Consider the following 23810-nt stretch of genomic DNA (forward strand, 5'->3'; position numbering starts at 1 on the left):
ACGGCATTGATTTTCATACTTCCCATTGCACAAACCCTCGACCACAACGTCCAACACAAAGACGTTGCAAGGAATACCATAAACATTTCTGAGGATCAAAAAGACGTTCAGATTATTCTTAAAATGCATGCCCAAAGCTGTTACACTCAAATAACAAAAAAATCAACGTAACATGGACGCTAATCTATGGCCCTTTTGACTTTTCTTTGGCCCTTTTGACTTGTCCAGTTTTAGCCCTTTTGTCCTTTGGCCCTTTTGACCTGTTCCCAATTATGGGAACTAAAACTCATGTTTAGATTTTTATAAGGATTCTAAACTAATTTTCTAATCCTCACATGCAGTGTGAATTTGCATGTGGCTAAAAAGTTTTAAGTTTCTTATTTTTCGGTCGAAAATCGAAATACTCATTAGCAAGGGCGAAAATGTTTTTGTTGACTTTTCGGAAACAGCTCATAGCAGTTATAACTCATAACGAGGCATATCTAGCAGGCAACTTCCGGCGGCCATTGTGTAACTCGTGGAGAACGTTTTGCCGCTGTGTGGTATTTTTCCTGCATAGTGAATCACGTCGACAATGTTTACACCGAATCCTTTGAAAAGACCTTTCGAAGGGGGAGACAATGTCTCTGGTAAACAATTTACTAAACCTACTTTGATATGAGGCTGTTGACATTAAAAAACGACTGTTCGAGAATCTGGGCCCAGTAGATGTGTGTAGTGTAGAAACTGTGCCAGTGGGCCAATTGGAACCTTGTCAAGAATCTGATTCTTGTCCAGGTGATCTCACCACATTCTTTCATGTATTATTCACAATCATTTGATTCATTAAGCAATGTAGATGTTGACCTTTTTTCCATCATGCGGTGGTCAGACTCGCTAACTTGGTGGACTACCCGACTACTCGTGAAGATCTGTGTGAGAATATTGGTCATCACACATGTCATGCTCATGTTGTTGATCACATTGTCTGGTCCAGACTTAATTATTTACAGACCCCTGCCATATAGCTGGAATATTGCTGAGTGTGGCGTAAAACAACAAACCAAAGTCATCATGCCATCACAGAAATCAAAACGTTGAATGCCTTGCCTTTGGCTACACCATAATAAAAAATTTCTTTGATCTAAGGACGCTTCCAAATGAAACCAATGATATGTGCTGTCATAACAAGAATGTCACACAGGACATTGTTTGTCTCACTTGTACAGGGTCTTCTCTGTGTGAAATTTTGAAATCCATATTCCCAATATGAAAGAACGGCAATATATTTATAAATTCCCTTCATGACATTGTTTTGGAGAATATTATCCTGGCGTAATGTAAATTTGCGGACATCTATTTTCGTGCACCTATCATTTCCGGGTTTACGCGGTCGCTACATACAAAGTTGTGATGTCAAATTTCGTGTTTGTAAACAAGAAGTGGTCTTCGTTTTCCTGCTGTCACGATTTGGAAATCACAAGCTTCAAAGGAGAGTTTTTTATCCAAAGTTTTCTAGCCAACCTATTTTTATGCTTCTGCACTAATGCGAAAACATCGAGACGAAAATGAGCCCTAAAAATAGTTTTCATTCATGACAGCACCGATCTACCGGTCGTCTGCATTGGTGAATGGTAACGCTGAAAGGTCATGACCCTAGAAGGTGGGGTGTTGCCCGGGAAAAATAATTATGGAAGCCCATTTCAGACACAATCCTTATAACTTTACAACACATTTTCATGAAAAGTTACTAAGTAAAAGCAATTATAATGACTTTATATGATCAAATCAAATAGTTTAAATTAATGAATTATGAAAATATACTTGTGTTTATTCAGTAAAAGTCTCCAAAGTGATGTTGAATATGTTTTAAATTTTCATTCAAGATTACTCTAATTTGTTCTTGTTTAAGTGCGTCTTTTTTATAAAAATAGACAAAATTAGACAAATTCTGAACATTTCCTGACAAAAACCCTCTTATCAGTAAACGTGAGACATGAACTTCAATATTACATCGGTATCAGCTTTTGGCGTAAACTATTCACAATACTGTTTGTCCGGTTTTTAGCTTTCACGAATATTGATGACGTTGCGCGCAACTGACCTAGATACTGTAGTGTGGATGATAGCTTCGTCCCGCTACGATAGCGATGTGTCAAAGGCTGAAACTTATGTTATAACATTTTATATTGATGAAGGTTTGTATAATTGTTGATTTTCATGTACCTTGTTAATTCCGCATACCGTGCCGAAACGTGTTAGGTGCGCGAATATTGATTACGCGAGGTTATAGTAATCATGGACAGTTACTCTTCTGAAGCTGTCCATAATAATATTGTCACAATCGATATGGATTCAGTGTAACATGGTTGTAAAAAGGACATTATTTCTAGGGGCCCCCCCAAAAATATGTCCGTTTCCGGTAACCCGACCGACCCTATCCTCACACACACTGTCTGTTTGACCCAAAGACCAAATATCGTTTGGGTTTGTGGTTTGAGTGTTGACAAATATCATCAGACTCAAATCCCTAAATCAAAAGAATTTTGCAGATCATATCTTGTAGATGATGCTGTTGTTAAGCTGTAGAAATGTGAGAAGATGGGCCACGTTTTCATAGAGTTGTTGTTTTTATTAGGTCATTTGATATACACAGAATCACAATAAGAGGAGATAGATTGCTAACAATGTGTGGTCAGAACTTTTTTATCAGACTTCAGCTGGGGTAGACACCATTGTTCATATCCAACTAGTCTCCATCTCACTTTGGACCAGTGAGATATGTAACATAATTAGTCCTGAAGTCAATTCATTGCGTTAGCCTTTTTCTCTTAGGTTGGGGTGCAGGAAGCAATCCAAATGTGGGCAACAGTGCTAGCAAGGCAGAAGATAGGAAGAAAAAGAGGCGAAGTCGATGGAATACTGAGTTTGATGACAAGACTGTTATTCCAGGAATGCCAACGTACATTCCACCTGATCTCACAGCTGAGCAAGAACGACAGTACTTGGGTAAGAATTCGATCAAAACACTTTCAATTATGGACAATCTTCAGTTACTACAAAGTTTATCTTGATAGAAATGTACTTTAATGCGAACAGAGTTTAAATTTCAGATACAAAAGCTGGTTTGGTAACAATGAAGATATTGAGAGACAGTGCTTGAATAACTTATTTTTGTTTTTTGTACTGTGTGAATGAATGGCAATCGACATGAGATTGTCTTTGTTTTGTCATGTTGTCTATGATCATGATGATAGTGAAATGAGTTTAAGCAAATATTATATTGTGGTTACATGAACACATTTCGATGCTTGATGAATGATATGCTCTGGATTTAACTAAGCTTTATTGTGTGTTGTGTATTTTCATGTACTCTTCTAGCATGTCTATTAAGGACTATCAGACTGACTTCAACCATTAGTACAGAACAGTGAGACTAGTATCATTTGCTAGTATTAGACCTTAAATTCACATTAAAATCTACCGAAAAAGATTGTGACAATTTTCGGCTTGTGAACCTGTGTGATTTTAGGAACGGATTGGATTGGTTTGTTGTTTAACCATGGACCAGACAATCCAGTGATCAACAACATACGCTATTGGATACAATGACATGAGTCAACCAAGTCAGTCAGTCTGACCACCCGATCCTGTTAGTTGCCTCTTGTGACAAGCATGAGTTTCTGAAAACCAATTCTAACCCACATCTTCATGGGTCAGAACAGATTGGAACATCTTTTGATCACTGTAAATTGTAATGTACTTCAGATATTAGGGTTCATCTGCACAATGTTTCTGAGAGAAAGGTCGAAGATATGTGTATAGGCTTTATAATTAGTTTGTCTTTGGCATCATTTATTTTCAATGTTTGATAAAATATAATTTATTTCAACATGTCCAAAATATAAGAAGTGAGTTTGATGATAGCAATGATAAACTCACCATCGCATATTTATGTCAATGTACTATTCACAATTACAAAACACCAAACTAAATTGAAAAAATATCTGTATTATCTTTTGTGCTGAAATTATTTTTACCCACCATTGTTATTTATTCATGTACATGACAATCTTGCTGGACTTCATGATGGCTAAATACCTTTTTTGCCCACAGGATAATATAGTATCATCATGTTTTCACAAAAATACTCCCATACAATATTCATAGTGTTTGCAATTCATTGACCAAATATTTCAGAAGGAAAGGTAAGGCTACCTGAAAATAATTATTTAATTTTCAGGCTCCGCTATTGCAAGATTCTAAATAATTTGGTGTAAATTTCAGTATCACCATTCTGGACTTGTCACCCATGTTTCATGATTAGGCATGGAATTAGTCTTCATCATGAAAGTAGGTCCTACTGCAGTGTTAACTTTTATCGTTTTATTTAAGACATTGTAAGTGTAAGATATCTCAACGAGATCAATTGTGACTTTATCTGTCACAATCTTTTGTCAATGCCAGGCATTTCTTTTAACAAGCTAATGTTTGAAGAACCTCAACATGATTGGTGAAAATATAGCAAATCAGACGAATTTGATACCACAGTTTATTTTTACTATTTATGGCAGTTCTGTTAGGTTTAGTAACTACCTCTCGGCATGTTCTTAACAAAACAAAAATTTCAGTGTCAGCAAATCTTTTCTTTAGGGCCATTCCACTGATATTGCATTGTATAGTTCTCAACACCTTTGCAATATTAATACCTCTAGCCCTGTTTATGGTTAAATCAGTGTTGCAGAAAGGAATAAAGTATTGCTGAAAATGCGAAAGTTGGCCATTTTCCTCCATGGTGCAACCTGAACCAAAGGGAAGCAACTCAAATGTGAAGCAGTTGTAATTCTTGCTTATACTTTTGTCAATTTTGAGGCCCTATTGAAAAAGTAGTACCTACCGCATAGATCTACAGTACATCAGCATGAACTCTTATAGTGTTTTCTTGTGTAAATAGGGGCGGTGGGGTAGCCTAGTGGTTAAAGCATTTCCATGTCACGCCGAAGACCCGGATTTGAATCCCCACATGGGTACAATGTGTGAGACCCATTTCTGGTGTCCCCAGCTGTGATATTGCTGGAATATTGCTGAAAGCGGCGTAAAACTGAACTTACTCACTCATTCTTGTGTGCATAGGGGCATAGGAGTAGCCTAGTGGTTAAAGCATTCGCTCATCACGCCTGGGAAGACCTTGGTTTGCAGCCCATATCTGATGTCCTCCACCGTGACATTGCTGGAATATTGCTAAAAGCAGCATAAAACCTCATTCACTCACTCTTTTAAATACCCAATCTATCCTAAATGCTACAAAGTGGCTGAAGCATTGTTAAAGTAGACATTTAAATACACTACGCAACATACTCAAAAGAATTTAAGAACCGTCAATTCTTTAATGTTGCTGCATTTAATCTGTCATTACATTAAGTGTTGTACTATGAAAGAATGTGGTGTTCTTTAACCTCTTTTTACGGAGTATGTAGGAAAACTGTGATTTTGAAGCTAGTTTCAGTACATTCCCTGTTTTGGTAAACATTGTAAAATGCTGCTGAAACTGACTATGAAACATTATCTTTTTGTCACTTTCGATAAAAATCATTTGGAACTTTCTTTTAGAATCTGTGATGAAAAATTCAAAATTCAATCCCAAATAAACAAAGTCTTGCAAGGACAGTCCAGAATGGTTCTTAACAGTTACTTTTGTATGTGTTAATGACCAAATGCTGCTACTTTAACCACTTGTATTACAGTGCACCTACAGATTGAAGAAATAAGTCGTAAGCTGCGCACTGGGGACCTTGGCATTCCACCTAATCCAGAACAAAGGTTTGACGCCGGAGGGTTAATCCTAAATGTCATCTGATTTTGTCAACAGCAGCTGCCTGAGCATGGGAGATTGGCACAAACATTGCTAGAATAATTCTTAGATTGTCTCTCGTTACGTTTCTATTGGCTAATATTTCCTTTTATTTTACTGATATTCATAATTCAGTCTTTCTTTTCTTCATTTTGTTAAAATGTGACTTGTTACACCTGAAATGTATTTGACTATTTTTCCAGATTACCTAGTAATAACCAAATTTTCAGCTTTAGGTATTTGTGATGTTTGGAAAGATTAAACAAAGTCAGTAGTATTCATTACTTGATAAGCACAGAAAATGATATTGTCATTTGATGTATGATGTAGCTTCTCCCTTCATTGAAGTACTGAAGTGTGGGAACGGAATGGGAAATTATGATCTGGTAGAACCAAATGAAATGGCAAAGCTTTGTCAAAACACAAGTTACATGAGATATTCTTCACGAAACATCTGCACGGTAGTTCACTATCATTCATTAGTATTCAATGGTTATTTTGGGCAAACTTGTTATTGTTATGTTTTAACTCTGTTTCATTCAAAGGGACCTTTTTAACTAGCCTTGTTTTAGTTGAAGGAATGATGGCTTTTATTCATTATTCTTAGTCAGTTCCAGCTTTATTTCATCAAATATACCGCCTAAGCTCATGAAACAAATTCTGTGTCATTTGTAATTTGGAAAGTGAATTTCATCAAAGAATTAAGAGTTGAAACAAGCAAGTGAGCTTGACAAGCAATGAAGGATCAGTTATGTGCGTGTTTGTGCCAATGAAACACTTCAACGAGGTGGGACCATCGCAACTGGTAATGGTTGTATCTACTACTCTTGTGCATTTAATGTTTTAACAGAACCTGCAATTTATATAACCCTTTCTTCATTAAGAATTTGTAAATGAGTCTAACCTCAAATTGCATCGCAACTAAGCAGAACTTAATTTGATAATCCATTATCTACCATGTATCTATGTCAGTATGATTTGGTTACTCTTTTAAAGAACATAAAATGTTGGATATTATCAGAACAATGCAAGATACAGTAATGGGAGATTTCACAGAAATTATTGCTACAACCAATGCTACACACAAACTGCATGTAGAATAAATCTAAAAGACTTGCATTAGAAGTAAATACTAGAAGATCTTCTTCCACAATATCAATATGTCATATTTGTTTGCATGTTCTTGTATTGATATGTTGGCTAAAATATTCTTTGAAGTAAAGTTGTACTTATGCTATCATTCTGACTCATTGAGACTATTTATTAACAAGTCAAGTTTTAAAATCATGACCAAAATTGAAAGAAATTTGAGGATTCCTTAGCCAGCTTGAAAGTTGCTGACTTGACATAAGTATAATCAGAACTGACTTGTCCATGAAATTAGTAATGTAAAATTTGTTATCCAAACCTTTAGGGCTCTCACTGTGGAGTCAAATGATGTGAACATCTCGCACCTGACCATTATTGCTATTCTATAGCATTTGTAACTAATCTGAATTTTTCTCCCATTGATAATTGACTTTTCTTTTAAAACAACCATGCATGAGTGATAATTGAAATTAGATTTGTGAAATAATGATTATACTCTCTTGATAAATGACTCAAGATCTTTTCCAGCGACAGAGGAAGTCATAATATAGTTGCCTGCTTTCAAGTCTTAATTGCCTTTCTCTTGACAACAGTCACTTTGACAGCAAATTAACAGAATTATTTATCAAAATGCACATGTTTGATAGTATTGTCAGCTCTGATTTTCTGTTAGTCCCATCCTCACTGGTGCATGACAGACCAAAGTTACTGCCAAGCTCTGTGGGTGTAGAGTGCATGTTCTCTTCCCAGTGCACTTTGATATTTCACCTTTCTGTATTTGTAATTATTTTTCTCCAAGTATCAATTTGCATGAAGCACTTAACTACATTAAACTAATAGAAAATATTGACACTGAATATAAATCAACTTCCTTGTTCTCAGAGTCCAACATGGCTATGTGTTATTGGCTTCCTGCACAATTGTATTAAAATATATCTATGTAGTTTTTGGTAAGTAATAACATTTGTACTTGGAGAAAAAGTGAATAATCCCCTACTGTCCTTTCCTGCACTTTCTGTTGCCAACTTATGTAATTAAGATTCCAGTTGTTATATTTGACAAAACATTTTTCAAGTCTGAATAGTCTTTGACAGGCAGTTAGGTAGGAAGGACATCATTCAGTTAGCTCTCAACAGAGGTACTCTTTGTCCTTCTAGTTAATGATTGAACTATTTACATGTAGGAGACTGTACAGCTCTGTAACTCATTCTTTCATTCTTTCATTCAGTTCATGAAACCGTCAGATCATAAAAAGAGTTTCTTTTAAATGTTATAGAGGATCTATTATTATTATTTTTTTTTTAATTTGAATATTTCAGTGAATTGAAATGGTGAATGTTTAAAATATATGAAAATAAGTTCCTACTTCTTCTACAGATTTGTTAAAACATAACAACTTAACTTCTTACATGCATGATTAAGTGAATTTTGTTAAATATAATGCCTAACAGTTATGCCGAGCTTCAGGTTACCATGCAGAGGATCTTCTGTGCCTGTCAATTTTAGTTTCTTCTGTTATCTGGGTACATCATAGCATGTAATGTGAGCATTCTTCGTCCCGGGTTCTCTCCCTCCCTGTACCTCTGTCCCTTCTGTCCATGCCCCACATAGTATCTTACCTCAATAACCCTGCCGCTAGGAGTCTGTCATGCCAGTTGTGGTTGGGTTCCTTTTCTGTGTTTTTATCACATATTTGTTGTCTGCAGATCTCCATCCCCGGGAACCAATTTACAACAACGAGGGGAAGAGGCTGAACACAAGGGAGTACCGGACACGAAAACGTCTTGAAGAGGATAGGCATAAACTGGTGCAGGAAGCACTGCAGTTGAATACAGACTACAAACCACCACCAGATTACAAGTAATAGAACAAAAACAAGATAGTAGGATTTTCCGACATGTCAGCTATTATATGAAAGATATTTTATATGAAGTTAAATTATAAAATACTGAAATTAGTGGTAGTGCTCTTTTCCGGAGCAGAACTTTAAAACCGTTCACTATTTCTTCACCAAACTTGGCACAAAGATAGATCTGGTGGTGTACTGGTGCCTTTTGATAGTTTTGGAATTCTGAATAAAATATTTTTGGCGTTTCCATGGCAACAAGTTTGACTTAGACTGAAATTGGTGGTTGTGCTCTTTTCCGGAGCAGAACTCTAAAACCGTTCAATGTTTCTTCACCAAACTTGGCACATACATACACCTGGTGGTGTACTGGTGCCTTTTGGTAGTTTTGAAATTCTGAATAAAATATTTTTGGCATTTCCATAGCAACAAGTTTGACTTGGCCTGAAATTGGTGATAGTGCTGCTTTCTGGAGCAGAACTTTAAAAACCTTTCAATACTCTCCTTCCACTTTTCTATATACACACCTAAATATTTGACATAATCATAACTCGTAGACATAATCATGAAGAGTATTTTGCCATTGCGGGTGATATTGATGACATTGTCTTCTTGTTGCGTTCCCATGGCAACAAGTTTGATTTAGAAATTGGTGGTAGTACAATTTCGGGAGCACAACTCTAAAACCGTTCAATGTTTCTTCACCAAACTTGGCACATAGATAGATCTGGTGGTGAACTGGTGCCTTTTGGTATTTTTGGGTTTCTGAATAAAATAGTTTTTGCGTTTCCATGGCAACAAGTTTGACTTAGACTAAAAATTGGTGGTAGTACTCTTTTCCGGAGCAGAGCTTAAAAACTGTTCACTGTTTCATCACGAAATTTCATACATAGGTAGGTCTAGTGGTGAACTGGTGCCTTTTGGTAGTTTTGGATTTCTGAATAAAATGTTTTTTTTGGTGTTTCCATGGCAACAATTTTGGCTTCAACTGAATTGGTGGTAGTGCTCCTTTCTGGAGCAGAACTTTGAACCCTTTCAGTACTCTCCCTCCATTTAGCTATATACACGCCAAAACATTTGACATAATCATAACTCGTATACATATTCATGAAGAGTATTTTGCCATTACGGGGGATATTGATGACTTTGTCTTTTTGTTGTTTTCTGGTGATTTAAACTTCTCAAACTCTATGGCTGCAGGCAGGAAATTGTTTCTTTTTCTGGTAATTATTATGACAAGTCAGTCTTTTCCTGAATCAAAGAAATGTTGCTTTGCTTGTGACAGCTTGTTGTGTTGCCAGCTTATGAGATTGATTGATTGTTTTAGACCTCCAGTGGTGCGGGTCAGTGACAAGGTGATGATACCACAAGAGGAGCACCCAGATATCAACTTTGTTGGTTTACTGATAGGCCCCAGAGGAAATACTCTGAAAAACTTGGAAAAAGATGTAAGTGGATATAAAAGTTCTGTCAGTATTCTGATCTTGTGATTAATTATCACTTTTAGTCCCCAGCCGCAATGTGGAACGGGGGACTACATACGTCCCAATTCTTGTTAAAGCGATATCTCATGAACTGTTGTACCCAATGTCTTCAAATTTGATCACAGGCTACATTGGGGGATTACGCAGACACCAGTAGATTTGGGTGACCTTGACATTATGTTCAAGGTCACCATGACACTTTGACCACTTTTCAAACTTATGTAAGCGCGATATCTCATAAAACATTGCACCCATTATCTTCAACCATGTCAACAGCCTACATTGGGTGATTTTGCAGACACCAGTAATTTCTTGTATGTGACCCCAAAATAAAAAGTAGTAAATATGTTATAAATATCTCATTTTTCTTTAGCGACGGAAGACATTGCCATATTAGTGGCAAACACTTGTTTGTATTGTGTTTTGACTTTATCAATATTGAATCTTTCAGTATGATAGAGATTTGTTCTTTTGCAGACTGGTGCTAAGATCATTATAAGAGGCAAAGGATCTGTAAAGGAGGGTAAGATTGGCCGGAAAGATGGGCAGCCGCTGCCAGGAGAAGATGAACCTCTTCATGCGTACGTCACAGCTAACAACCCAGAGAATGTGCAGACTGCTGTTGAGAAGGTAGTGGCATCTGTTACTGTCTTCCTGTATGAAATAACCAGGTGGTATAGGTAGTTAGACATCAAATCTCTCTACCTTAGGTATTGCCACAGTCCAATTACATGTACTTGAAAAGTATGTCCTGATTCAACTGAAAGTCAAGGAATCTTAGGCATTTTCAATTTGCAGAATCAATAAATGAAATAACCAATGTGTATACAAAATGAAATTGTGCATTTAAAAAAAGATTTTCGCCACACTTCCCATATATCCACAAATCAAGTTTATGTGAGTGTACATATTCTTCAAATAAGGATTTAGACAATATATTTTATTTTTCCTTATCCTGACTCATGCTCTTTTGCTTGTCTTCTTCTTCTTGCTAACATAGTGGAACACTTGTATCTCCCTAATTGAAGCTCCCTTCAATTTAAAATCACTAATTAGTATTCACCACGAAGTTACCTCCTTTCCAACAAGCTGAACGAGGGCCACCTCTACCCATGTGCCCCACTCTCTCCTTCTTCGCCCAGTGAGCTGGACGTGAGAGAGCTTCTGTGTCTCCGACACACTATATCCTTTGAAATATATTTAGTTAGTTACCTCGTGATAGACATCTATAGAGGTTTAGCTAGTATCCTTCAACGATTATATATTGATATTTAGTCGCTTTTTCTACAGTTTATTCAATGGACGCGGTTTGTTTCCAGTGGATTACGTTGATGAAAATTCTGTACTATTGCAGATTACGCTTTTTATGCTGCTGCTGATCCGCCTTTAATATGATGTACGGCGCCATGTTTATTATATTCACATTGCAGTTGCGGTACTAATTTATCCAATTCTACCTTTTATTAATATTTACTTTGGCGCTTGGCACGACAGCAGATAGGTCGCTGCGATGCAGACTCTAGTATGACTGATACACCGGAACCCTCGCCAGTCTACTGCTGTTGGCCAATTCCCTCCCGTGGTGGTGTTCCGCTAGAGTGGTGGAGAGGTGTGGACGTAGTCCGCCATCTCCAAGAAGCATCCTGCTTCCCCAGACATCCCATCGCCGCAGCAGAAGACTAGAGGGTTTTTCTACCACATCTCAACAGCCGACCGCTCCCATCGCGAAGTTTGGGCCTGTTTGATGATCAGCCGTCATCATACCAGATGTACATCAAAGATTGACCGATGTCGGCTCAGATCAGCATGCAGCCTGATGTACCAACGCAGATATGCGATGATCGCCCTGAGGGTCCCATCATTACCAACACTCAACGCAGACGCCGCGACACCCAGGGCAGCGCCGACCTCTGAGGGAAAATCAACGAAGTCTACTAGGACTTTCTCAACCGAGATTGTTCCAGCCGATGACCTGGACCTCTACGATGATCAGCTGATCATCATCCCCGACGACGCCACAAGAAACGACGGTGATAGCTACAACGACATCAGCAGAGATCACCATGCAGCCTGATGCCTCTACACTGATGTCGGACGCATTTTCCGTGGACCCTCCATTAACACCGCAGATAAAGCACCGACGCACCTCGCCGCAGACCATCCCAGAAGACATGATGCACAAATTATGAACATCATGGAGGACCACTATATCTGCGCGGTAGCAGGGTCCGAGTTTTTCGCGAAGGCTCCAACGTAGACAGCACCCCAGAGGCACCCCCGGCCAACGTAGCAGCCAGGACGATGTCACCTTCGCTGGAAGGAAGTCACGGACCACCTTTGACGGCGACCTAGATGTACAGCCTTCGCTAAGGCCTTCGCGAAGGCGAAAGGACCTAGATGTACAGCCTTCGCGGCGAAAGAACCTAGATACAGCCTTCGCTAAGGACTTCGCGAAGGCAGGATAGATCATCACCTTATGAGGTTTCATCCCTAGATGTGGACTCGACCATCAGACATCACGGAAGCCGAAGGTCATATCGCCGTCTCCCGACCGACGCAGAGGAAGCTTCGCTAAGGCATGCCAAGGACACCTGAATCCAGATCATCATCATCTAGAAGGACATCGAGGGACTATACAAGAGCTTCACGAAACTATCAACGCTCCTCAATAAGTCTCCGAGAAGATCAACCCATAGACAAGTTGATCATCGATATCAAGTATAAGAACTACAATCGTGATATTGGTTCTGTTGAATCCATGACGAGACGTATGTTCGCTGGCCTAAATAGATCTAGAACGATCAATTAGACACTTATCACCAGACTTCGAATAACCTACTTCTGAATATGATAAGATGATCCATGCGGCCCTATTTTAGGCAAGCGCCACGATCCCACATCCTGTTAAACACAGAGGCTGTTCACGGCAAGCCATATATATATTTATATATATATATATATACTAATCGGTTTTGATTCTCGACACCTTCGCTGATGGTCGCTAAGGCTAAGTGGCTCCAAGTCTACTTCACCCAGAAGATCTAGAAGGGATACTTCGAGAACTTCGCTAAGTCTCCGGGCGCTCACCGAGGAAGTCTCCTCCAAGGTTTCCATATACTAGCCACCGGCCATATATAGCTACTCGTCAGTCCGTTTCAAGACGCCGATAAGTTGATTATCAACTGTATGCCAGATGCCGCCTATAAGCCTACTAAGATAATTGCTCAGGCTATTTATAACACAGAACGCCGCTGTATTATTAGTCAACGACATTTCATAGATCTTCACAGAAATCAACTATTCCGTGATAAATTGCTAATATACAATCCCGGACGACGATACGATTATCTACATGCGACCATTACGCATATCTGCAGACAATTCAATATCGAAATTGAACAGCAGCCTTGTTACAGCCAGTATAACTCTTTAATCGCCAAAGTTTCTGAGAAGAAATATGTACAACAAGTTCAACGCTAATTCTACAATTATGACGATACATTCATGTATACAGTCTACAAGCTCACAACTTGCAAGTTGTTTATACCCTTATATATAAGGAAGTCGGAATTATATTCAAAACTGAAATTACTTTCACGACAACCAGGAAAATAACCTACCCAGCATAAAATTACAGAGCGTAGATATTTCGCTACCGGAGGTTTTCGCTGATTACCATTAACCCTCAAACACGTGGTCACCGGATAACTTCGGAAGCTACGGTGAAGACCGACGCTTATGCTAATATCAACTAATTTACAAGAATTTATTCAAGGTGGGTTTTTCCCCGCTACACCGTGACATCACAGCGCTGGGTATTATACAGAATCAAAATGCCTTGTTCTGATTGGACCGCGAGGGACAACGACCTACACAGAGGTCGCATCTCAATTCACAGTTCAAGACTTACGCCACAAGTGACAACTATATATCAGTGAACGAAAGCAAGCCTCATTACAGTCCAGTTAACCTGAACATTCATGATTAGACTGCCTTCTTCAGTTAGAGACCTCCCCTGTCAAGTTAAGACGAGGGATCGGCAGTCAGGCGATTTTACATAAAGTTCAACGAGGACAGACACACCTGGTTGTGCACCTACATCGCCAAGGACTCTGCGAGCTTAATTACCTAGACGAAGATACAAGTGGATCTAAATCCACAGCGCTTCAGACTACAGCTGAATTTCATCAAGTTTTACTAACACAACTAGATGGTTAGTAAACCTACTAAACTTCTGTTTGGAGAATAAAACGAAATTTCACTTCCAACCTGGGGATATGAATATAGTGTTCCAACACCTCACAAGTGAGGTTTATGAACACGCCTGGATGACATACTTGGACCCCATGATACGATGATTCTATCAAGTTGGCCAGCAAGAGCACTGTAAATTTATCTCCACCTAAACCAAACAGGAGGAAAAAAAATGCAACAGATTATTTCCCTCTATCATCAACTTACGCAGAGTGAAGTCTCATGTACTATATCTCCATTTGGATCAGAACTGTCATACTCACGCGGCATATGCGGATGGACCTATTCCGCCCTCCATGAGCTTAATACTCATGATATTATAGCTTAACTTCTACAATTGTTCTACACAAATGTGATTGAAATAATGGAGGGTTATTTCTGGAACTGATATGGTGGTTGCAAACCATTATCTGAGAGATATCACCACCGAGGACGCCTCAGGTATACACCAATTCGATCCCATGGTCCTCGCAGACAACAGCTGACAGTTCTCTCGAGAAGATAAGTCAATCTAACAGATTTTTACTTATCTTATAACAATACTAAATAGCTTCCATGCTATGTATAATTTACTTAAGTTCCTTTTATCATCACAGTACTATGATTATTACATCATACAATATATAAGTTAACAACTCTACAGAGTTTGTTATTATATATATTTACCTTAAGTTATTCATATCTTAAGAGTAATACTATGGTTACATGATAAATGCATTAGCTAACAAACTCTACAGAGTTTTTGGCTATTTTATACATAGCTTAAGTTAATTAAGCTAACAAACTCTAATGGAGTTTTACTATTATATAGGTAACTTAAGCTAATTATACCTTAAGCATAGTACTATACTCATATTATTAAAATATATTGGCTAACAAACTCTAAGGAGTTTTGCTATTATATAGGTAGCTTAAGCTTATTCATATCTTAAGCTTAGTACTATGTTTATATCATATAAGTAGATTAGCTAACAAACTCTAAAGAGTTTTTTTTTTGCTATAAGTATCATCATATTTCTAAGCAATATGGTTATATTATAACATGTATTAGCTAACAAACTCTACAGAGTTTTAGCTATTATATATGTAACTTAAGCTTATTCATATCTTAAGCTTAGTACTATGTTTATATCATATAGGTATATTAGCTATCAAAACTCTAAAAGAGGGTTTTGCTATTATATATTTCAGCTTAAGTTTCATCATATTTTAAGCTTTATGGTTACATTATAACATGTATTAGCTAACAAACTCTATGGAGTTCTTGCTATTATATATGTAGCTTAAGTTTTCCTTCATAAGCTCAATACTAGGTTTATATCATAGCAAACAAACTCTAAAGGGTTGTTTTCGCTATTATACAATTAGCTTAAGTTTCATCATATCTTAAGCAGTATGTTTACATTATAAAGTATTAGCTAACAAACCTCGATGGAGTTTTGTTATTATATATATATAGCTTAAGTTTCATCATAACTTAAGCTCAGTACTATGTTTTTAACATAAAAGTATATTAGTTAATAAACTCTAAGGAGTTTATTTTGCTATATACTTTTAGCTTAAGTCTAATCTTATCTTAAGCTTAGTACTATGGTTACACTATAAACATATTAGCTAATAAACTCTACAGAGTTTTTGGCTATTATATATGTAGCTTAAGTTAATAATATCTTAAGCACAATACTATACTCATATTGTAAAATATATTAGCTAACAAACTCTACGGAGTTTTGCTATTATATATGTAGCTTAAGTTAATTATATCTTAAGCACACTACTATACTCATATTGTAAAATATATTAGCCAAACAAAACCCTACAGAGTTTTGCTATTATATATATGTAGCTTAAGTTAATTATATCTTAAGCTCAGTACTATACTAATATTATAAATATATATTAGCTAACAAACTCTACAGAGTTTGGCTATTATATATGTAGCTTAAGTTAATTATAGCTTAAGCACAGTACTATACTCATATTATAAAAATATATTAGCTAACAAACTCTACAGAGTTTGGCTATTATATATGTAGCTTAAGTTAATTATAGCTTAAGCACAGTACTATACTCATATTATAAAAAAATATATTAGCTAACAAACTCTACAGAGTTTTTGCTATTATATATGTAGCTAAAGCTTATTCATATCTTAAGCTCAGCATTATATCTATATCATATAAGTATATTAACTAACAAACTCTAAAGAGTTTGCTATTATATAATTAGCTTAAGTTTAATCATATCTTAAGCTTAGTACTATGTTATATCTTAAAGTATTTTAGCTAACAAACTCTAAGGAGTTTATACTAGCATATTAACAAGCTTAAGTCTATTAGTCTTAAGCATTGTATTAATGTTATATATACTTTATCATAATAAGTACATGGTAATAACCTTTATATGGCAGCTGATAAGTTAGCAGCAGGAATTCATCAGTTCAGTGCCTTTATGAAGTTCCCATAGGGTTATTACAATCATCACAGTTCAAATCACTAATTATTAAAAATCCAAAGTATTAGATATTCCCACCTCCGTCTGTAGAGAGGATGCTACAAGCAAAAGAGCATGAGTCAGGATAAGGAAAAATATGTAATTTTTGGAGTAAAATTGATATTTTATACTTATCCTGACTCATGAGGTCAGCCCTCCCATCCTCCCCAAATAACACTTTGGATTTCCTGTAAATTCAAAATGTTGGGCTCAGTATATGAGGAGAGAGTGAGGCACATGGGTAGAGGTGGCTCTCGCTCCCCCGCTTGCCAGGAAAGGAGGTAACCTCGTGGTGAATACTAATTAGTGATTTTAAATTGAAGGAGCTTCAATTAGGGAGATACAAGTGTTCCACTATGTTCGCAAGAAGAAGAAGACAAGCAAAAGAGCATGAGTCAGGATAAGTATAAAATATCAATTTTACTCCAAAAATTATATTCTTATTTGAACTTAATGTGAATCAGTCTTTATGGGGCTGTCTCAGTATCCTAGATTTATGAGGAACTTGTAAATATGGATTATTTCCAGATCAAGGAGATTATACGACAAGGCATTGAAGTTCCTGAAGGACAAAATGATCTCAGAAGGCAGCAGCTAAGGGAGTTAGCCCTCCTCAATGGAACGCTGAGGGAGAATGATGGATTGGCGTAAGTAAATGAAAATGGATGAGGGCTATAATAATGAGAGAATGACTTGAAATATTAGGTGTTTAGTCTATTCCAAGCTCATCATGAACAGGACTTTATTTCAATACAATACCTCTCTGCATGGTAATAAGAAGGGATGCCATGATACATGGTTACATGGTTACATCGATACTTTTTCTAAGACGATACATATATTGATACATTCAAAACTGTATCGATATTTAGTTTTGAAAATATTGGTATAAATATGTTTATGTATCATTTACATTTTGTAATTGTATCATATTTTTTAACATATTGAGAGTTATAAATGATTATTTTTCATGCACAAAGATGGGAATTTGAACTTTTTAATCTCTGAGAATAAAAAATGTTGATCTTTTCATGGACAATTATAAAATATGAAAATGTCAATGTTCAAAATGTAACTAAATTTACGCAATAATGCTGCGAAAATAGGTATCGTGATACGTATTGAATCGTGACATGGGTATCGTGATACGTATCGATTCTTGAAACTTATGTATCGTGACACACCTAGTAATCAGACAAGGATCAAGACTTCAAATGTTTTAGCAATCAAACCAGTATATCTGACTTCTGATCACAAAAATGAACTAAGACTACATATTACCAAAAGACAGCAGCACTATTATTTTTGTGTGACTTTCATACTTCATGTTGTTTCTGAGTGCTGTAGCATGTACACTAAAAAGAGATTACCTTCAAAGGAACATTTGTGTTAAGTTAGATTTTCATGAGTCAAAATCAAAATGTCTGAATCAAAGTGGTGAAAAAGTGAAGCTGAATAGTGTTAGAAAGCTGACTATTTACTTGCTCAAGACCTGGGCTTTGGACTGCTGGCTTGTGTCTCTAGGTGACCCATTGAAAATTCATAGAATGAAATTAAACACACATTTAGTTCTAAATCATTAGTAGTATATTAGGAACAACATGGGACATCATTGGAACTACATATCCATGTCATGAAATTCCTAAATTTGAGAGACATCCATATTAAATTATGATTGATGTTCCGATATGATTACACCTGATAATATAATAGCTGATTTCTAAATTTATATCATTTGTATGCTTTTTCCTTTCCACAAGATAATGAAATGACTAATCTTCTGCTTGTATTACAGGAAATTAAAACAGCTACAACAGGCACAGACAATCATCACAAACACAATCATTTGTACAGTGTGTGGGGGCACAGGTCACATTGCACAAGATTGTAAAGAGAAAAAGTAAGTCAGTTTACTGATACTGCTCATGGGTTCTGCTGGGTAGATGGCCTCGAAGCATAAAAGGCCCAATAATATATCAGGAATATGTTGCAGGGATTTCTCAGTGGCTGATTTCAGGAAGGAAGGATAACAATATATGGATGAACAACTTCTTTATTACAGTGAGAGCTGTATTAAAGAAGTTATTTATTCATATATAGTTACCCTTCCTTACTGCTCCAACTTCTAAAATACATCTCAAAGAAGTTAGCTGATCTTCATTCACATGTCTATGCCAAATATCAATGAAAATATCTATATTGAAATTATATAACTTTCCAGATTATGATGATGATCACTAAGGGACTAGTATTTCACTTATTAATGGGCTAATTTAAAGAAACCCTTTTATCCCCCCCCCGGGATATAGTCGACGCCATGTCTGTCGCTCCATCCGTAAATCATTTTGTTTCCGGAGCATAACTAAAAAAAAACGTTCAATATTTTTCAACAAAAAACTTGCGAGTGGTGCCTTTTGCTATTTACAGATTTTTGTCAATTTTATATTTCTTTATTTCAATGGAAACTTGTTGGACTTAGTGTCAAAAGGGTGGGGCTTCGTTTTTACAGCACAACTCGAAAACTGTTCAATATCTTTCACCACAACTTGGCAGATATATCGAACAGAACCTAACGTGGTGCCTTTTGATGTGTACAGATTTTTGTCATTTTCATTTCCAATTTGGACTTAGTCTCAAAAAGGAGGGGTGGGCTTTGTTTATATTTTTCATGATTTCAATGGAAATGATTTGGATTTAGTGTAAAAAAAAAGTTTGTTCTTTCAAATTGTGAGGTCCGGGGGGGGATTTGTCATCTTCTGATGACTCTTGTTTACCTAGTTTTACATTACTATCTGAATATACAAATGAATTTCAAAATATTCATATGAATTTCAGGAACTGAAAAATGTTCAGAAGCTTTCCAGTGTTGAATATATATAATAATGCCATAATTTATGAGCACTTAGTTTGTGATCCTAAGTTCAACTTTCTACATTTGGAGACACATAATAAACATTGCACTTTTACTTTATTTCAACATTGCCTTCTCTTTAATACTGAATCACTATCACCACAATCAACCCAAACCATCTGCTCTTAACATTTGTTTGCGACATGTTATGTTATGTTTATGTAATGTTATGGCATATTTGTAATGAGAACTAAATCAAAACTACCCTCGCAAGAAAAACATGTTATTCCATTACTGGATGCTAATGCATAGTCACTATATGTTTCAGGCCTGGAGATAGTTTCAGAATGCAGCAGACCCCCTATTCAATCACAAGCTGATAAAGCAAAAATGGACAGCGAGGTATGAGAACTGTTTTGCAGAGTTGGTTGGTTTGTTTAAAGCCGCACTCAGCAATATTCCAGCTTGATGGTGGCGGTCTGTAAATAATCAAGTCTGGACCAGACAATCCAGGGCATGAGCATCAATCTACGCAATTGGGATATGATGACAAGATTGTGTCAACAAAGTCAGTGAGCCTGACCACCCGATCCCATTAGTCGCCTCTTATGACAAGCATGGGTTACTGAAGACTAATTCTAATCCAGATTTTCATGGTAGAGACCACTTGAGTTTGCTTGAATTATATTCACTTTATGCATATATTTTGTGTAAATACAAATTTATTACCTTCATTATAAAATATAATTATGTTATAATAATGATGTAGGATGAGTAAGCTGGTTGTCTTGTGGAACCAAAACTGGAAAGAATAACAGGATATATTGTGTGGAAAATGTTCTAGTAGTTTGTGTTGTGTTTCAGTATATGTCTCTGATGGCTGAGTTGGGTGAAGGTCCTCCACCTAAAGTAGAGAGGCCAGCTCATGTTTTCAATCAACCCAGACACTCAAACTTCAATCAACCACCACCAAATCCTATGGTATGTCATATTGACCAAGCTTGTTTCATTTCAGTGCAACAAAGCCATCTGTAAGCTATCCTGCATTTTAGAATTTTGTATGATTTCAGCTTTATTAAATCCTGTCACATTGAAAATAGAAATTATTGACGAACAGTAACATACTGAAATTACTCATTTTGGGATCTTTTATTCAGTCATGTGCAGATAGTATTTCATGATGAATTGTCTGAGAAATGCAGAGACATTTAGATCATCATTTGGACATGTCTTTTCATCTAATTTAATGCAAGTACAGAAATACACAGCAACAATGTAGTTATCTGTGAGCAAAAAATGACAGCAACAGCCATTCCCCGCGAGTTATACCTGACTGTGTTTTACTTGTTATAGAATGTAAAGGTTAATATATAGATAATATAGGTGGTACATGTTTGAACTCTTTCTTCAGGCAATCAATCCTCCGTGGCCTCAGAATGCTAGTAGCAAACCTAGCTTAGGCCCACCCGCCTTCCAAAACCCACAGCAACATCGTGGAGGCGTGCCTCAGGTGAGCAACTCCTCTCAAATGCAACAGCATGGTGTGATGAACACAGGTATACCCCCTGGTGTCCCACCCCCACAACAGTTCACCACAGCTCCTTCGCTAGCACCATGGCAACAGCCCAACAGTTCTGCACAGTCTGGAGTGACAACATCGATGGGTAAGTTGAAACGTTTTAGTAATGCTTATGAGAAACAACTGATTGGAACTCTAGGTTAACTCTGATAATCACAATAACAGCTGAAATGTGTTAATATTTCGATAGCTAACCAACTGTCAGCTGTGACTTTAATGGGATACTTGATGGCTTATTATGCAGCTCCATTCGTCTGTCTGAGATGATGGGGACAGATTGTCTGAAAAACTGTTATAGATAGGGAAACCAAATTTGGTATGTGTTTTCAGTACATGAATGCCTTGATGAAGTCCAAACAAAAAATGTGTTACAACTTGTTACAGAGTTATCGCCCTTGTCATGCGTTTCTTACTTAGTGCACAGCATCCCCAATAGGGACAGATATTCTCAAAAAACGTTATAGGTAGGGTATGTGTTTTCAGGACATGAATGTCATGTTGGAGTTAAAAAGTTGTAAACGTTTTTTGCCTATGTTTTTTTTATCTGCAATGTAGTCTCTCATAACTCCATGGTGGGTGGCTCGATATATTTTACTTGTATATTTTATGAATGTGTATAATTGGTGTTGATACGTATCGAAGTGAGACTTAAATGAAAAATCTGTCTGGCCCTGTGATCTTCTCTTTGCTGACATAACAGTAATCCTCTCAGTAGTCATTTAACAGCTGATGTATCGCTATTTGTAGGATGAATGAATATTTGATAAAATAGGAACAGAACACTGTGACAGGGGATATTGATGACCATGTCTTCTTGTTGGTGGCATATGTCTTATGGACAAGATCCCTCAACACAATACATTATACTTGTAAGGAATCCTTCAGCTTCTAAGATCAACTGATTGTAGGTTCAAATCCACTATTTGCCATGACTATGGTCCTTTGCCAGAATTGTAGGGTGCATGTTTTGTTTGCATTTATTTTGTTCACATAAGTGGTTATATATTTTTTTTCAGGCGTTCCCCCTTCCCCTCCTTCACTGCTGAATCAACCGCCACCACCTCCACCGAACAACCAGCATACCTCCACACCCTGGCTGCAGTACTCACAAGGTTTGCCCTTACAATGTCTTTAGTTTTCCAAGTAGGAGTAATATCATGCATCATTTTTCATGTGATAGATTTGCTGAAATTTGTATCTGATGAAGATGACATATTTTTGCCTTTCCAAACATTAATGTAGTTGAAATCTACTTTTTGATTGAAAACAATTCTTCTACCAGTTCGGTTTTCTTGTAACATAATATTTTGGTATGTTCAGCAGGCCCAGTTCCGCCACCACCACCATCTACAACAGCTCACTGGCAGACACAAACAACAGCACCACCTCCACCATCGAATTTGCCGCCATGGCAGCAACAGGCTCCTCCCCCTCCTGTCCAACCCCCAATGCCCAGTGGTGTAGCTCCACCACCACCACCAGTTAGTCAGAGTTACAACCCTGTACCTCCTCCTCCACCCCCACCTGGTGGCTTTGATGTCAATCAACTTGGTGGTGTCAACCCCATGCTGGTACCACCACCGCCACCACCACCCCCTTCATCTTAAGGCTTTCACAATTAATGGAATCACTGGAAGTGAAATATGCTGCATCCCGGTAGGTTTTCAAGTAGATCCTATAACAAATTCATCGTTTTAAAAATACGATGTAAATAATCCAGACTTGATTGTTAAGAGGTACTGTACATCCCACAGTTAAGGCTGCTTACAGTAGAGAAAAAGAACAATCTTTTGTGGTCTGTTGAAGAGAATATCTGAATCTTCTCTCAGTGCAATGCTTTCGAAGAAGGAATATAAGTGATTGTTAAAGCCATTAGTTTTTTGCAACATGTTGGAAGATGGGTTTATGTCCCTTATTGTATAGTTGTTTGTGTTCTTTGTACATACATACTCCTTCGATGATCAGGAAATGCTAGTCCCAGTTTGCATTGTAGAAATGTGATCAATTGTAGGTAATGAATTTTTTTCCACCAAGTGCTGTTGACATTGCTTCTAATAATTCCACATCACTTTTGTGCCAGGTTTGCATTTCATAACATTCTCATCCCTGTAGTGGATATGGATTAGACTTGTCCACCATGTGAATAGCTATACCCAAATGTAAATATTTCATTTCATTCAGTTAATTGTGTAGAAATAACTTCATTTTGATCACATTTTTATTTTCATTAATTTAGCACTACTTTCCAATGTATTGCTATAATAGTACTTCCATGAATTTGTACAAATAAATGAAGAAATAAAAACTAAATCAATGAAATGGTATGGTTTATTGTCAATTTGTGAACTATAGTTGTCACTAACAACATCCTTCAGCTGCAAGCA

The 23810-nt window shown here is 36.9% G+C and overlaps 1 protein-coding gene across 1 annotated transcript; it reads left to right on the plus strand.

Annotated features, from left to right (window-relative positions):
* The first annotated feature begins 490 nt into the window (after positions 1-490).
* LOC124266613 (splicing factor 1-like) lies at positions 491-23741 on the plus strand. Its single transcript, XM_046701407.1, is given in 15 exon segments — positions 491-629; positions 2815-2988; positions 5724-5799; positions 8626-8638; positions 8640-8779; positions 10093-10213; positions 10727-10879; positions 17525-17643; positions 18792-18896; positions 20176-20203; positions 20205-20249; positions 20712-20828; positions 21259-21511; positions 22443-22538; positions 22747-23741. Coding segments are annotated over 15 exon segments (1782 nt in total). The 5' UTR covers positions 491-574; the 3' UTR covers positions 23034-23741.
* The last annotated feature ends 69 nt before the right edge of the window (positions 23742-23810 follow it).

The sequence above is a fragment of the Haliotis rubra genome, unplaced genomic scaffold, assembly GCF_003918875.1.
Source record: "Haliotis rubra isolate DU_JTF1 unplaced genomic scaffold, ASM391887v1 Scf1269, whole genome shotgun sequence".
Taxonomy (NCBI): Eukaryota; Metazoa; Mollusca; class Gastropoda; order Lepetellida; family Haliotidae; genus Haliotis; species Haliotis rubra.